Here is a 16258-nt window from a genome sequence, read left to right on the forward strand (position 1 = left end):
GGAGGAGCCTGGTAGGCTGCAGTCCTTGGGGTCGAGAAGAGTCAGACACAACTGAGCGACTTCACTTTCACTTTTCACTTTCATGCATTAGAGAAGGAAATGGCAACCCACTCCAGTGTTCTTGCCTGGAGAATCCCAGGGACAGCGGAGCCTGGTGGGCTGCCTTCTATGCGGTCGCACAGAGTCGGACACGACTGAAGCAACTTAGCAGCAGTAGGAGTCTTATCCACTCCAAAGGGTTAATATTCACTCAGCAGACTGTGCTGAGAAGACTGGCCTGGGGAAATCAATGTACCCTAGAGATGAACCCAGAAATGAAAACTTTGTTCTTTTATGATAAAAAGAAAAAAAATTCCCCAGCTCCTACCCCCTCTTCCACTGCCCTAAATACACAAAGGGTGAGTGAACTGCCCAGCCGGGGATGTGCCTCATCAAACAGATCACAGATCAATAACCGCTGCAGTAGAACGAAGTTGGGGCTGCTCCAGGAGTTGGACTTCTTGTCGGCTTTAGCTCCCAACACCCTGTGAGGCACATATAATTAGTCTCATTTGCCTAAAAAGAGAACTAAGGCAGATAAAGCAATTTGCCTGAGGTCACATGGCCAGTGGATCGACAGAGTGGGACTTCTTTCTGCGCTTCAGGCTCCCTGCGCTAGTCCTCTTCAGAGAGGTCCCTGAGCTTGGCAAGGATCCTGTTCGTAGCTGTCCCAGACCCACAGTTCTAGGAACATGACCCTTTGCTGCAATAGCCTCTGGGGTCGGGGCACTGGGGGGCTGGGCTGGAGGTGGAGTAAACAGAGCAGTAGAAAAGGCAGCTCCTCTTCTCTGGTTCCCCCGCCTCCACTCCCCATCTCTCCGCTTCCTCCTTTTCTCAGGCATCAAAGCAGAGACCACGGGAACCTAGTTCACCAGGCTCGAGGCTGGAGGCCCCGCCATGACATCCCTAAGGCCCCTTCTGATGCTGGCCCTGCTGGCGTGGGTTGTTGTGGCTGACCAAGGTGCGGGAGGGTGTTGTTGGCCACTGGGGTCAAGGTGGGGTGGGAAAGGGTAGCCTGGGCTTGGCCGTGCCAGCTGACACGGGCTCCTCACAGAGTCCTGCAAGGGCCGCTGCACCGAGGGCTTCAACGCCACCAGGAAGTGTCAGTGTGACGAGCTCTGTTCTTACTACCAGAGCTGCTGTGCCGACTTCATGGCTGAGTGCAAGCCCCAAGGTGCGTGCAGAGCGGCTGGGCGGGCCTGGGGTCCCCGGTGCAGCTGGAGAGTCACCACCACCCTCTCTGCCCGCAGTGACTCGTGGGGATGTGTTCCATCTGCCAGAAGATGAGTACGGGTTCCATGACTACAGCGACTCGCAGACCGTCAACAGCAACGTGGAAGCACAGCCCGAGAGCACCACTCTGGCCCCTGTTCTGCAGGCTCAGACCCTAGAGACTCCTGTCCAGGCACCAGTTCTCAACCCTGAGAAAGAGGTCCTACCACCTGGGCGGGGAGACTCAGAGCCTGGGATGGGGACCAGTGACCTAGGGACCTCTGAGTCCCCAGCAGAGGAGGAGACGTGCAGTGGGAAACCCTTTGATGCCTTCACTGACCTCAAGAATGGTTCCCTCTTTGCCTTCCGAGGTGACTCAAGGCGGGCAGGACTTGGGGGTAGGGGTCTGTCCCAGGGGCATCCCCCCTTACACGATATCCTTCCCTCCAGGGCTGTACTGCTATGAGCTGGATGAAAAGGCAGTGAGGCCTGGATACCCCAAACTCATCCGAGATGTCTGGGGCATTGAGGGGCCCATTGATGCTGCCTTCACCCGTGTCAACTGTCAGGGAAAGACATACCTCTTCAAGGTGCCAGGCCCAGGGTGCTGTGGGTCAGGGTTGAGAGTATCTGGGTAGAAGTTGAGAGCAGCTGTGCCCAGGACCAGCATGGGCAAGAAGGCTGGATTTGGGCCTGTGGTCCCTGGCTGGGGCTCTGTGAGCACACAAAAGCCCAAGGCTTCAGCTCCTGAGCAACAAGCCTGGAACTAGAGCTGCCTGCCTTGACTGGGGGATTTTTTGCCTCTGTGCACAGCCAACTTCCTGCCCACCCTCTTCTCCTCCCCAACCCCTTAGGGTAGTCAGTACTGGCGCTTTCAGGACGGTGTCCTGGAGCCTGACTTCCCCCGAAACATCTCGGACGGCTTCGGGGGTATTCCGGATGATGTGGACGCAGCCTTGGCCCTCCCCGCTCACAACTTCAACGGCAGGGAGCGGGTCTACTTCTTCAAGGGTACTCAGAAGTGGGCAGGAGGGTGTGCAGACAGTGGAGCAGTTTTGGGTTTCTTCCACGCTTCACTGGGGACGGGCCTGTGTTTATCCCCCACCTTCCCTCCACACCCCACCTCCCCTACTCCCAACCCCCACCGGAGCTCCCAACTTCCACAGCCTTGGGGCTTTCCAGTCTTGCTCATGGCCACCCCTCCCCAGGCAACCACTACTGGGAATATGTGTTCCAGCAGCAGCCCAGTCAAGAGGATTGTGAAGGCAGCTCCCTGCCGGCCGCATTTAAACACTTTGCCCTGATGCAGCGGGACAGCTGGGTGGACATCTTCCGACTTCTCTTCTGGGGCGGTTCCTATGGTACGGAGGGAGGGTGGAAGCGTGAGTCTTGCTTCCCAGTCCAGGGGGCTAGGAGCCCCCAGGTAGAGGGAGGGCTGGGCCAGCCTGAGAGGCTGCAATTGTGCAGCAATCAATCAAAAGCTGTTTGCTCAGGTTGCTCAGGCCAGACTTTGCTTCTGTTGACGTTGGTGGAGGGAGGCTTGCCTCTACCCGGACCCCACACTTTGGACTTTGCCTAGCACAGCCAGCAGAAGGAGGGGCTGTGACTGGGGCAACCGGGGAGGGCTACGGTGGAGGGAAGCCAGGGGAAAGGCCGGGATGGGGGGCTCTGCCACTAGCCTGATGGCTCCCATCCTTGGCCACCAAGGATCTGCATTCACCCCTTCCTCACCGCAGGTGGTGCTGGACAGCCCCAGCTCATCAGCCGCAACTGGTTTGGTCTGCCGGGACGACTGGATGCGGCCATGGCCGGCCACATCTATGTCTCAGGCTCAGCTCCCAGCTTCCCCCGGGCCAAGATGACTAAGTCTGCACGCCGCCATCGCAAACGCTACCGCTCGCTCCGAAGCCGTGGTCGAGGCCGCGGCCGAAACCAGAACCCCTACCGGCGATCTCGATCCACCTTCCTGTCCTGGCTCTCCAGCGAGGAGCTGGGCCTGGGAGCCAACAACTATGATAGCTTCGAGATGGACTGGCTTGTGCCTGCCACCTGTGAGCCCATCCAGAGTGTCTACTTCTTCTCAGAAGGTGGGAGCCCCTGCCCGCCCTGTAGCTGGTCTGGCTGGGTCGTTCCTGCTGTCCCTGGTCCCTGGGGGCTGACCACAGCCCTTGAGTGGTGACAAGGCAGGCCGGAGTCCTCGGGTGCCTGGTGGATGTTCACTCACCCTTCCAGGAGACACCCAGGTCTTCTTAGGGCAGGATGGGTAGGCTGTGTCTCACGCCCCATCTCCCGACCTCTCTTGCAGACAAGTACTACCGAGTGAACCTTCGCACACGGCGGGTGGACGCTGTGATCCCTCCCTACCCACGCTCCATCACCCAGTACTGGCTGGGCTGTCCAGTCCCTGGCCAAGCGTAGCAGCCTGAGTCCAAACAGCTGGTCACTGCTGCTCCCTGCTCCAGCATCCTCCTTCCAGCTCAATAAAGATCCCTTGACCCTGAGTTTAAGACTACTGTCCTGAGAATTCCCTGGCAGTTCAGTGGTTAAGAAACTGGGGCCAGGTTCAGTTCCTGGTTGGGGATGTAAAATCTCATGTGCCACGCAGTGTGACCAAAAGAAAAAAAAGGACTCCTGGCCTGACCAAGGTGGAAAGGCAGGAGGCAGGGGTATGCCTGGGTAAAGGAGGGGAAGTCGGGCAGTCAGGATGGCTTGGGGGAGAGGACAGAGAAGATCCTCATTGTTTCCAGCCTGTGTTGGGCTCAGGCCCTCTCAGTGAGCCAGAAAACCTGTTGGGAGAGCCTCATGAGTGCAAGCCTTCCTCCCGCACCAAGCAGTCCCCAACAACCCACCAGCAGCTAAGCAGGGACTTGAACCCCTCTTAAGGATGACAGGAGTCACCAAGCCACCCTATCCAGCCTGGGGCTTGTTTTGCCTCTTGTCACTGACCCAGATCTTAGAAGGGGCAGGGGGTCAGGAGGTAGTGGACTGTGGCTTAGCTTTTCTGCCCATCCTGGACCTGAAATGCTGTTAGCTCAGACACTCAAGAGCCCCTGGGAAGGTGATCACTGTGCTCCCCCAAACCTGTCCCTATGATGATAGGGTTTTGAAATCTCTGTCTTGGGTCTGGGGTGCAGGGCACTGAGGCAGGAGACACAGGGAAGAGCAGGGACCAAAAGGAAATTCAAATGCACCCATCTCTTTTGGAAAAGTGGCCCAGAAGACTTCAGAGGACAAGAACACTGTAATAACATCTTTCTTAAACTACCCCCCTGCCAAATGTACCTGTGGAACCTCCTCTGGTTCCAAGTTCCTGGACTCTAGGAAGTCCATTTGGGCTCTTAGGGGGCCAGGGGAGCAGGCCAAGCTCTAAAGCAGAGCCGAGGGTGATCTGGTAGTGACATCTGCTCCCTGTCCTGCTGAGGAGAGGGTGGCTCCGGCTCATCTGCTGTCCCCATCGTCCTCCATATCCTGTCTAGCTTTCTCAGCCCCATCTCAGTCGTGGGATAGAACTCCACCCAGTCTCGCAGCTGAAGCCCTGGGAGCACCCATGCCTTTCTGGATGGAACCATGGGAGGATTTTCATAAAGTACAGGATTTCAGACATAGACTGCCAGAGTTTGAAGTGTGAGGATGGGGAGATGAGGCCAGCTTCTTTGGTGAAGCCCCGGAGGAGCAGGGTTGCCCACCCATATTCCCACGAGGCCCCTTTTCCTCCGGGATTCCCCACCTCCTGGAGGCGGGGCCAGGCCTCTGAGCAGGATAAATCCCCACACTCGGAGGGGACTGGTGTGGGCACAGCCTTGGCATGGCTGTCTGGCTCCTCACTCTGCCGGCTCCATGACCAGCCCAGAGGATGCATCTCCGGCAGGTGATCTGGTGGGAAAGGGTGGGCAGGGGGAGGATGTGGGGAAGGTGATGGGGCAGTCTGAAGAGGGGTGGGGAGTAGGGGCTTCAGGGTCTACTGGGGGCTTTGAGACTGGGGTGGAGGCTCTCACAGGGAGTCCTGGCTTGACCCCCCCACTGTGGCCTGCAGGCCATGCCAGTGGGTTGGGTCCCCACCGGAAAAAGAGGACCACCTTCAGCAGAGGGCAGCTGCTGGAGCTGGAGCGAGTGTTTGCAGCACGGCCCTACCCCGACATCGGCACCCGTGAGCACCTGGCCCGGGTCACCTCTCTTCCTGAGGCCAAGATACAGGTGAGCTGTGATCACCCCCCTCAGGATGGGGGTGCACTTGTACAGTGAGTTTCTAAGCTTGACCCACAGTCCGTTCTCTCTGGGTATCCTGCCTCCAGATTCTGCTTTCCCTGTACCTGGGGGGAGGGGATGCTGGAACCAGAAGAGGCTCCTTCTTTCCTTACCAGGTGTGGTTCCAGAACCGCAGAGCCAAGAGAATCAAGAATAGAAAGCCAGGAAGCCTAAGCCCCAGGCCTGAGCCTCCCCAGAGATCCTGTTCTCTTCAGGACACCATCCAGCGGTCCCCGGAGCCCTGGACCCTTGGCCAGCCTCCACCCTCCAACAGCACAGCTCAGTGTGCCTCTGTGTGTCGACATGCTTCCTGCCCAGCTCCTGGCTTGGGTCCAGGCCAGGGGTGGGTGGGGGCTAAAGCTGCAGCCCCCTGGGCACCAGCTGGGTCTTCCGGGCCCCACCTGTCTTCTGAGCGAGCTGCTCCCCAGACCTCACTGGGCATTCTTTCTGACCTCATCTATGCCTCAGCCATAGTCACCAACCTGGACCATTCCTAACCTAGGTCTAGGACTTGCAAGACCCCTACTCTGGTTCCCGTAGCCCACTCTGCCCCCTAGGATTGAACACACCGGAAGTGGATCTCCTGAACCCTCCTTTTACACAAGGGAGTTTTCTTACAGGATGAAAGTATTAGCTCAGGGATCCCTGCCTTCCACTGTCCTCCAGACCAGCCTAGATACGGATTCAATGGTGTGAGGGGGGCTTTGCTCCTGCTACCTAGCACCCTCCCCACCCATCATCTTGGCACAGAGGGATGAGATAGAAGCCCATGTTTTCCACTTCTGCCAGTTTCCCAATTCTTCTCATCCCAGCTGACAATACCTCCTCCCTCCAAAGGACAATGGGCCATCACCCTGTACCCAACAGCCCTTTAGGCCATTACCTGACTGTTAAGAAGGCTGGGAGAGGGCTGATCCTAATTTTAGACTGCAGGGACCAGTCGTTTTATAGTTCAGGGCCCCCCTCTCCTGTCCTCCTGCCACCTGGACAAATTAATCAGAGCCATGGATCTGAAGAGGGAGTGATATTAAAGTCATAAAGTAGAAATAGGAACCCAGGGCTTATGTTGATTTAATTTTCACAAATATGAGATTGGCTGCCGTCTGACCTGGGGCTGCAGAGACAACCTGACAGACTCAGGATGTGGTGGGGAGGAGCGTGCACGTTGGCAGCGTTGGGTTTTGGTATCACTGTCATCTGTAATACCAACTAATCTTCAAATAAAACCCCAACTCTGTACCTTAATCTGGATTGTTCTGTGCTGCAAATGAATTGGGATGGGGGCTGTTTGCTTTTGAAGTTTATCTCCATTACCTAATCCCTAAATAGGGCCAGGTTCCACACAGATTCGGGGTGGGAGGTATTACCCAGGCTTCTGCCAGGATTAGTTAGAGGGAGGAGGGTTAATCGAAGGGCTTAGGGCTCTGGCTGACAGACTCTGGAGAGAAGGGAGCCTCAGCTGCACCCCTTGCTCCTGCGCCCACTTGTTCCAGGACACTCCAGCTCCCTGCACTTCTGGAGACTCTGCTCAGCTTCTGGAGCTTGGAGTTTGCAATCGGTCTGTGCTAGATTCAAATCCTAGCTGCCAGGTAGTCTTGAAACTCTCTGGAAGTCTAGGAGCCTGAAAAAATGGGGATGGTAATACTCATTTCCTGTTTTGGGAATGAGAAGCAATAATGTTGGTGAAGGGCTTCATGTGGTGCGTGACACACTGTATTAATAAAAGCTCTCAATGGACGCTAGTTCCCCCTCCTTCTCCACATGGGCTTCCCAGGTGGCACTAGTGGTGAAGAATCCACCTGCCAATGGAGATGTAAGAGACCTAGGTTCGATCCCCTGGAGGAGGGCAGAGCAACCCATTTCAGTATTCTCGCTTGGAGAATCCCATGGACAGAGGACTCTGGCGGGCTGCAGCCTACAGGGTCGCAAAGAGTTGGACACGACTGAAGGGACTTAGCATGCTCCATACGGTGGGATATGAGAAACTGGAAAGGTCTCGCTTCTTGTTTCTCTGGGCTTCTGGCAAGGACTCCCCTTGTTCTCCAGGAAGCCCTGGACCCAGACTGCACTGGAGAAACTGTGGTATGGTGAGACAGAGGAACTGGCTGAGAGCAGAGTTCCCAAAGAGGGGTGAGAAGCAGAGGAAAGGCCACCTGATTTCCTATTTCTGATTCTGCCCTTGCAGATGGAGGTCACCTGAACCGTGGCCCTTCCCTCAGCAAGCACTTAAGGCTTTGGCTGCTCTTGCTCTAGAAGCCAGGAGAGTGGCCCATACGTGCGTGTGTGTGCATGCGCATGCTCAGTCATTGACTCTTTGCGACCCCAAGGGGTACAGCCCTCCAGGCTCCTCTGCCCATGGGATTCTCCAGGCAAGAATATGGGAGTGGGTTACCATATCCTCTCCAGGGGATCTTCCCAACCCAGGAACCGAGCCCACATCTATTGCCTTGGCAGGCAAATTCTTTACCATTGAGCCATCTGAGAAGCCTGACTGGCCCATAAAGGAGCTCCTGGTGGCTTAGGGGTAAGGAATCTGCCTGCAATGCAGGAGACTCAGGGTTGATCTCTGGGTTGGGAAGATCCCCTGAAGAAGAGAATGGCAACCCACTCCAGTATTCTCGCCTTGATAATCCCCATGGACAGAGAAGCCTGGCAGGCTACAGTCCATGGGGTCACAAACACATGACTGAGTGACTAACACAAACACAAATTACTCAATGCCACAGCAGTCTCTTGGCTTGTGAGTAGGGGCTGGGATCAAGTGAGGACGCCTTCCCAAGAAGGAGGAGTATGTGGGGAATGACTCCAATTGCATCCTGAGAAATTGCCCTGGGTCAGAAGCTGTTTAAGAAGTCCAGTTCCAGGGAATTTTCTGGCGGTCCAGTGGCTAGGACTTGGTGGTTTCACTGCCTCGGGCCCAGGTTGGATCCCTGGTTGGGGAACTAAGATCCTGAAAGCTGAACAGCCAAGAAAAGAGAAAAAGAAAAAGGTCTGCTCTGTATCTAAAATTTGGAAGTCTCCCAACCTGAATCCAGTTACGTGGAGACTGTGAAAGCTTGACGATATGTGGGGACTCTGGCCACGAAGTTTAGTACAGGCAAGTACAGCTGTGGGGACTTCCCTGGTGGTCCAGTGGCTAAGACTCCACATTCCCAAAGCAGGAGACCTGGATTCCATTCCTGGTCAGGGAACTAGATTCTGCATGTGTCAACTAAGACCTGATGCAGCGAAAAAAAAAAAAAGACAGATGTGACTCTCCAAAAAAGTTTCAGTGTTCAGTATAGCTAATTTTTTAATATTCCAGGGTTGTATAGCAACTTATTTTGCACAATATTTTGTATAATACTTAAAAAATGTATCTATTGCTATAATCTACTTAATCACCCTATTTCTGATATTTAAGTTGTATCCAATATAGGATATTATTATTAGACATAATTGAGATGAACATTGGCATGTATTTCAAAGATCTCTGACATATGAATCAATCACTTTTTTTGTAGCTAGTTTTTATTTTTATGTCTATTATTTTTGGTAGGAATCTTACTGAATAGTTAAGCTTTCAGTTCAGTTCAGTCACTCAGTCGTGTCCAACTCTTTGCGACCCCACGGACTGCAGCACACCAGGCTTCCCTGTCCTTCACCAACTCCCAGAGCTTACTCAAACTCATGTCCATCGGGTTGGTAATGCCATCCAACCATCTCATCCTCTGTTGTCCCCTTCTCTTCCTGCCTTCAGTCTTTCCCAGCATCAGGGTCTTTTCCAATGAGTCAGTTCTTTGCATCAGGTGGCCAAAGTATTGGAGTTTCAGCTTCAGCATCAGTCCTTCAAATGAATATTCAGGACTGATTTCCTTTAGTATGTATATATTAATCTCAACCTAATTTATCCCTCCCCACCACCACGTTTCCCCTTTGATAACCGTAAGTTTATTATCTAAGCCTGTGAATCTGTTTTGTCATTAAGTTCACTTGTATGATTTTTTTAGATTCCACAGATAAGTGATTATTGCATGACATTTGTCTTCCTCTGAATTCACTTAGTATGATAATCTCTAGGTCCACCCATGTTGGTGCAAATGGCATTATTTCACTCTTTTTTATGGCTGAGACAAGTTGCTTTCTAAAAGGGTTGTTGGTATGCTTAAGATACATATTTTTTTAAATACCTCTTTTTTTGCTGATCCCTGATGCAGATCATCAGAACTGCCCAGACATCTTTAGGTCAGTGTATGAAATATGTTTTCTTTAATGAGAGTGGAAATGGAAGGTAGTTCTATATGACTGACTAATGCCAAAAGCAAAGTGATGATCAGCCTAACCCCCACAAGTTTGTCTGAAGGCACATGTGTTGTCAGGCTCCCTAATACCAAAGCTTAATAGAGACCCTACACAAATAGGCAGTATTCTCCACTCTTCCCTCAAGCATTTTAAGTATGAAGGAAAATAAGCAGGAGAGAAAACAGAAAATTAGGAACTGCATCAGACACAATGAAAACTTCAACCTCAAGACTCATGAAGGTCAGGGAGAGAAGCAGCAGCTAACAGTTATTAAGTACATGGTGAGAATAAGTTCCCACTCAGTACTTCAAACGTACTTTCACTTGACCAATTTTCTAATTTTAAGAAGAGAGTGAATAGCGTTATGTGGAAAGAGGTATGACATGAGAGCCAAGAGCCAGGGGTTGGAGCTTTGGCTATAACTAAGCTCTGTAGCCTTGGGACAAGTCAGATGATCCTCTGGAATATTAGTGTGTTTGTGAACTACTTGGATGGAAAAATTAACTTCTCTAAGTTTCAGTAGCGTTTTAAAATTCTCTGGTTCTCTGATTTATATGTATCAGGATAAAATCTGTAGATTTTTCCTCATTTTTCTTACTGTTCTCTGCCCATATATCCCAGAGATATTGTCAAAGGAGGAGAATGGAGTATAGACCAAAACAAATAGTTCAAATAGATTTTTTAGGCACGTAGCACAGATATTAGTCTGAAGGCTAAAGCTTTTTCCACTTGCAAGACTCAGCCACTTGAAAAGAGATGATATCTACTTGAATTCTAAAAATCTGACTTGGCTTTGCTCATCAGGAGCAAAGAGTGATTCAGTGTAGCTTTTTAACTCAAACAGTCAGGGATGCTAAAAACACTGTAAAATGCCACCTGTATTTTTTCTCAAGTTGGTATTTCTTCCAGTCAACAACAGAAATCCTGATTTCTCAACAAAATGATCTGTGGTATAACAGAAGGGCCTACACCCTCCTTCTCACTCAAGCAGAATATTTTCTTTAGAGGCTGACTTGCTGTAATTCAAGAAACCGGCAATACTGTAGAGGAAACGTCTATTGAGTCGATGAGTGTATAATTTCTAAGAACTGAAGAGGGTCCTGGGAAAAAAAAAGACCTTAGGAGCTCATACACTGAACAAACAGAAAGAAAGAGTCTACCATTAGGAGCAGACCTGAATTAAGTCTCACCAACTACAGAAACTTTTGGACTTCTCTGTTGTCATAAGATTTGAAATAAGAACACCCTGGAGGGAATTCCCTGGCGGTTCAGTGGTTAGGATGCTACATGTCCACTGTAGGGAGCTCGGATTCAATCCCTGGTCAGGGAACTAAGACCTTGCATGCTGTGTGGCATGGCCAAAGTTATAAAAACAAACAAACAAACAGAATATGCTGGATTTGATAAATATTTATTGGATAAATAATAATGCTACTGTAATTTCTAAAAGTCTTATACAGATTCCATCAACACACCACTAATCTAAGTTCTTAAAAGTGTAACATTACAGAGACTTCAAGATAACTCAGGAGTCTTTGGCTCCTTTTAACAGAAAAAGGACTGCTGAGGATCATTTGACCTCTCTCAGCCTCAGTTTTGTCTTCTGGAAAAGGGACCTAAAACCGCTTCCTTTTCTAACCTCTGGAATGGTTCTGAAGACCAAAAGCAATCATGTAAAACAATTTTACATACTATTTTTTGCACTTACCCAGATATGTTTAAGAATCCGCATAAAATAACCTGTAACAGGCTTATGTATAACAATACGTACACATACCATATATTTTTGTTATGTGTATACTCATATAAATTACACACACAGTTCAATCTAGAAACAGTCACCAGTCTACAAAGAATCTCTCCCTTCATTAGCTGAGACAAGTCACAGTAGGCATACTCTCCTTACAAATACAAACAAGTACAAGGGATTTTGCAATTAAAAGCAGACATACTGCTTTGCTATCTGAACTGTTTTCATTTTTGGAAGCAGAGCAAAGGGTGACCAGAAGGTGGGAAGTTGAAGGAGGGCTGATGAATACTGAAGACAGGCAGAAACATAGGAAATCTGAACAAGGCCAGCAGAAGGAAGAAGATGAAGGCAGAAACTAAGATTCCAAAGTTGCCTTGTGTACAATTGCACCATCGTGTACCAACTGGCTTTCTCTTATTTGATGTCCTCTGATCAGTTCCTCTTCCAGCACAAACTGAAGAAAGCGAATCCCTCTGTTTTACTGGAGTCTTCTGATATAAATCACAGGTCTGCATCAAGATGTGTGGAGCAAGGACAACCACTGACTTGTGCACCTGGGCAAGTTCAAGGCAGCATGGTCTATTTCTGGAAAGGCCTGGATTCTCTTTGATTCCAGTGGGGGAAAAACCCAGCCCCAGCAATGCCCAAAATGGACAGTAGAAGGCAGATGGGCACTGGCTTCGGGAAAATGTACGGACAGACCAGTTCTTTCCTGTTGTTGTCTGAGTCTCCTCTATGGCCCCCTCCGTTAACCGACAGGATGGGACTGTCCCACAGGAAGAGCACGTGGCCTTGGCTTGGCTGAGTACAAATCACTGACTGAGAATCAGCAATTGGCAGCTGAGACCCTGGAGTCTCCGGACTTCGATGAGGAAGCACAGTTACAGTTCTCCCAATTCGCCTTCCATCGCCCGCACCATGACGTATAGCTCGGCCAGACCCACCACAGAGGCCACGATCAAGGCAGCCAGTACTCGCTGGGAAGGGAGAGAATCAGGCTTATGGGATGCAGACCAGCTTCCAGCTCTGGAGCCTCTAGCACCTAACAAGTATGGAGAGGACCTCAACCCAGCCCATAAGTTGGGGGGAAGGGAAGAAAACTGGATCCTGATTCTCTTGAGGTTATTATCTACCTCCATGACTGTTGGACAGATCAAATGCTCCCTTTGTTTATCACATAAATACATAACCTGTTCAAGGCATTTTTGCATACCTCCTCCCTATCCCACCAACACTCCCAACTGAGGCACCCTGCCCTGCCCAGAACCTACTCACCGAGGTCATTTCTGTGAAGATATACTGGCTTCCAAGGTAAGTGCAGACGAAGGCAGCCGCCACCGTGACAATGAAGTTGAAGATGGTGATGACCAGAGCCTTCACTGACCTCACTTTGGGGAGGAGCCCGGGCAAGAAACTTTTAGGTCAGCATCCTCCATGAGGCCCTTTTATCTCACAGTTGCCTCCCCCATCAGCCAGGCTTCCCTCAAACAGCAAGCCTGAATAGCTCAGGCTTAAATCCTGAGCAATGGAGTGAGAAGGACCACGGCTGACCCATCCCAGTGAGAGGCTTTCGCAGCCTGATTTCCTAGTACCTCACCTTGCTTTCCCAGGTCACTGAGAGTTCCACCATGCCTTGGATCCTTGGAAAAAGAAAAAGCAAAGGATTTCAGAATGCAAGCAGCCCAGAGAGTATTCATTTGTCAGTCTGGGCTCAGCCCTCTTTATACCCAACACACTAGTTCTGTCTTCTCCCTGGATTTTGTCTAGGACCAGTTGGAGTCTACTCTGGATCAAGCATTTCAGAGAAGAGACGTATATTTCCAGTACCCGTGTATCCCTCTCCTCCTCTGGGCCAGGTGCATGCCAGAGAAAAGTAGGGTGCTCTGTCAAAAGAATGGCTCCCGGCTCATCTCCACCTCTACAACCTTTAAAAATCAGTCACCATCTGAGCCGACAGTCTCAGTAAATAGGATGGGAACTGTATTTGGCTTGTACGCAGCACAGAGCTTCTACAGTCCCTTAATATTAATAGTATACAAACCAGGTTTCCACACTTTGTTTCATCTGTGTGTCTTCCCAGTGCAGGGCCCTGCTTTCAGGGGCTACAGGGTCCACATATTGAAGAGTGGGCTCTTACCTGACAGGTGACATTGCGGGTGATCCGCTTATATTCCTCATTGGCCAGCTGTATCTTAATCTTTTCCAGACGAGCAACTAGCTCTGGGTTCTGAGGCAGAAAAATCAAAGAAGAAGAATGGTATTTCCAGCTTGCTAGAAAACACGTCACAGTCACTGGTTTCAGGGGGCAAAGTACTGCTAAGAAGACCCAGGCACCAGTCCTGCCTCCAGTGCTTTGGAAACTTTTTTTGGGGGGTATCAGTTTTTCAAGCTGTCAGACTGGGAGGACAATATCTGGTTTCCTCCACCCCAGCTCTCAAGGATTCAAAGAACAAATTTTGAGCGCAAAGATTCATAAATTTGGAAGTAAAATGAATAAACCCAACTGAGTCAACATCCATTCTCACAAATATATCCCTTACGTACCCGAGGAGGCTTCACAACCTCTGGAAGATAGATTTCACTGCCTTCTAGGAGCTCATGAAGGTACAGTTTGGAACCTGAGGAAAAATGCATAGAGGTGAGGTTGAAGGATCAGAGAAGGATCTAGCCCAATTTTTAAACCTGCACCCTCTGCATTGAAAGCACGGCATCTTAACCACCGGACTGCCAAAGAAGTCCCCAGCCCGCCAATTCTTTCTACCAAAATAAAACATGGCTACTCTTATATCAGTTCATCTCCAGGTTCATTTTCAACTGGAAAGAAACATAGATAATCCCATATACTAGTGCTACATGGTGACTTTAATTGTTGGCTCTCAATTACCCAACCAATGTCACAGCTCGTAAGTCATTTATATTTGCCTTTAAGTTAGGTCATTTCTGTGGCCACAAAAGAACTTGCCCTAAATAGGTTTAAGGCCTAGTGATGGTGAATACTTAGAGGACACTGTGCTAGATGCCCTCTAAGGTCCTTTTTAGTTCTAATAATTGAATAATCTACCCCTCACACTTGTGGGCAGGCTGTTAATTCTGGCAAAAGACCTTACATGCCAGTTTGCCATACTGGACCCCTTTATATATAAGGGAACAGAGGCTCAAGGAAGAGAAATGACTCCTCCATGAAGAGTCAGTAGCAGAATTAGGACTACAATTCAAATGTCACTCCCAGTCCAGATATTTCAACAGAACTTCCCATCATTCTATATCCAAAAACAAAAACCAACCAACTCTTTAAGATGTGACCACTCTTGCTTTTAAGATGGAAAGAAATCTATATTCACACACAGGGTGAGCCCACTATGTTGCCTTTTTTTTTTTAATGTGGCTCAAAAGGAAGAAACTGAACCTGTGCTGTGCTTTTGAGTTAGAATTTGTATTTCCTCAAGGGTCATGTGGGCCTGGATGTAAAGATGAGACTCAAGAGAACAGGAACTGCACAAGTAAATTTTGTCATCCATGAAAAATTCCCATGGAAATTATGAAGAGAGTGGGCTGGTTCCCCAGGGTTTGTGAGGTTACTCTTGGGTTGGCCAGATTATCATTCCATGGGTGAAAGAGAGTGACGGATTCAAAACCCAGTCCCCCTCAAACTGAAATTTCCTTACTGACCTTACAATTCATCTCTCTATCCAAAACTTTATTCCTTTTCCTGTCCCCTCTAACTTCTATGCTGTGTTAACAGAATACTAATGAACCAGAGTCAGATGACTCAAACTGCTATTGTTGATAACATCTTTAATGTAGTGTTATAAATATCATCATTAACCTGAAAACTCTGGTTGCTTCTCCAGGGCAAAGTGAGCTAACAGACACCGGAGCCAAGGACCACGTGACCTGAGAATCGTAAATCAGAGACATTCTGACTCCTGAAACCACAGTTAGGAAAAGTCACACGACTATTATTCCTAGCCTCTTTGTTCTTCTCCTTTAAACGAAAGTTCCTTAACTCAAATTCCAAGCTAGAGTGGATTTGAGCCTTGTTTCCCGTTCCCTTGCTTGGCACCCTGCATTAAATACTGTACTTTCCTTCACCATAACCCTGCCTCAGTATATTGGCTTTGCTGGGAGTCATGAAAGAAGCCGCGAGTTTGGTTCAGCAACAGATACACCCCCTCAGGAAAAAACACCTCAGGAGGGCCTAAACTCTGGGGAAAAAAGAGGCGACTCTGAACCGGAGACTGGGGCTCACCCCTTTCTCTCAAGTACTGATGCAGATCCCGGATCAGGCGGAAAGAAACCAGGCGAGCCGGGCGATTGCCGCCCTTGTGCTTCTTTCCTAGCGCGGCCTCAAGCTCTGCCCGCAGCTTCCCGGGCAGTTGCTCTGGCTCCAGCTCCCCACCAGGACCCAGAGCGCGTACAAATCGCTCGCCAGCTAACAAGCTAGACGCCATTACTAGCCGACTTTACGGTCAGGTGACCCAGAACCGAGACTTCCGTCCGCCTGCGCCGGAAGAAGCGCGAAGCTCGCGGGGCGGGGCAGAGAGCCAAAGGGGCGGGGCAACGGCGCGGGGCAGTGTGGGGCGGGGGCGGAACGCCGCCCGGCCGCGGGTCGGGTGGTGTGTCAGCAGCCCAGCGGGAGCTCGGGCGAGACATGGCGGGCTGTGTGGCCCGGCGGGCCCTGACCGTGGGCAGTCGTTGGTGGTCCCGGTCGCTGACTGGGACCCGGGGGCC

At 50.4% G+C, this 16258-nt stretch overlaps 4 protein-coding genes across 6 annotated transcripts in view; 3 read left to right on the top strand and 1 right to left on the bottom strand.

The window, feature by feature from the left end:
* Window positions 1-821: 821 nt before the first annotated feature.
* Window positions 822-3752, top strand: VTN (vitronectin). The gene is made up of 8 exons (XM_010861423.1): window positions 822-1000; window positions 1094-1213; window positions 1290-1622; window positions 1702-1841; window positions 2106-2262; window positions 2460-2612; window positions 2988-3338; window positions 3557-3752. Exons 1-8 carry the CDS (start codon window positions 937-939, stop codon window positions 3667-3669), a joined length of 1431 nt encoding a protein of 476 aa, XP_010859725.1. The 5' UTR covers window positions 822-936; the 3' UTR covers window positions 3670-3752.
* A 128-nt stretch (window positions 3753-3880) lies between these two features.
* Window positions 3881-6664, top strand: SEBOX (SEBOX homeobox). Of its 2 annotated transcripts, XM_010861426.1 has the most exons (3): window positions 3881-5119; window positions 5285-5445; window positions 5613-6664. In XM_010861426.1, the coding sequence occupies exons 1-3, from the start codon at window positions 5089-5091 to the stop codon at window positions 5991-5993; spliced, it is 573 nt and encodes a 190-aa protein (XP_010859728.1). In that variant the 5' UTR covers window positions 3881-5088; the 3' UTR covers window positions 5994-6664. The 2 variants fall into 2 exon arrangements, with proteins under 2 accessions (XP_010859728.1, XP_010859727.1); XM_010861425.1 differs by having other exon boundaries at window positions 3881-5445.
* A 4505-nt stretch (window positions 6665-11169) lies between these two features.
* On the bottom strand, window positions 11170-16013 carry TMEM199 (transmembrane protein 199). 2 transcript variants are annotated; one of them, XM_010861427.1, is made up of 6 exons: window positions 15777-16013; window positions 14072-14145; window positions 13665-13754; window positions 13125-13167; window positions 12803-12915; window positions 11170-12081 (listed from the first exon to the last, which is right to left on the bottom strand). In XM_010861427.1, exons 1-6 carry the CDS (start codon window positions 15976-15978, stop codon window positions 11752-11754), a joined length of 852 nt encoding a protein of 283 aa, XP_010859729.1. In that variant the 5' UTR covers window positions 15979-16013; the 3' UTR covers window positions 11170-11751. The 2 variants fall into 2 exon arrangements, with proteins under 2 accessions (XP_010859729.1, XP_010859730.1); XM_010861428.1 differs by having other exon boundaries at window positions 11173-12504.
* A 95-nt stretch (window positions 16014-16108) lies between these two features.
* Window positions 16109-16258, top strand: part of POLDIP2 (polymerase (DNA-directed), delta interacting protein 2) — a 7824-nt gene continuing 7674 nt past the window's right edge. The window contains exon 1 of the mRNA XM_010861429.1: window positions 16109-16257. Coding sequence (XP_010859731.1) covers window positions 16179-16257 — 79 coding nt within the window. The 5' untranslated portion in view covers window positions 16109-16178. The remainder of the gene's footprint in view (window position 16258) is intronic.

The sequence above is a fragment of the Bison bison genome, unplaced genomic scaffold (assembly GCF_000754665.1).
Source record: "Bison bison bison isolate TAMUID 2011002044 unplaced genomic scaffold, Bison_UMD1.0 scf7180017864472, whole genome shotgun sequence".
Taxonomy (NCBI): Eukaryota; Metazoa; Chordata; class Mammalia; order Artiodactyla; family Bovidae; genus Bison; species Bison bison.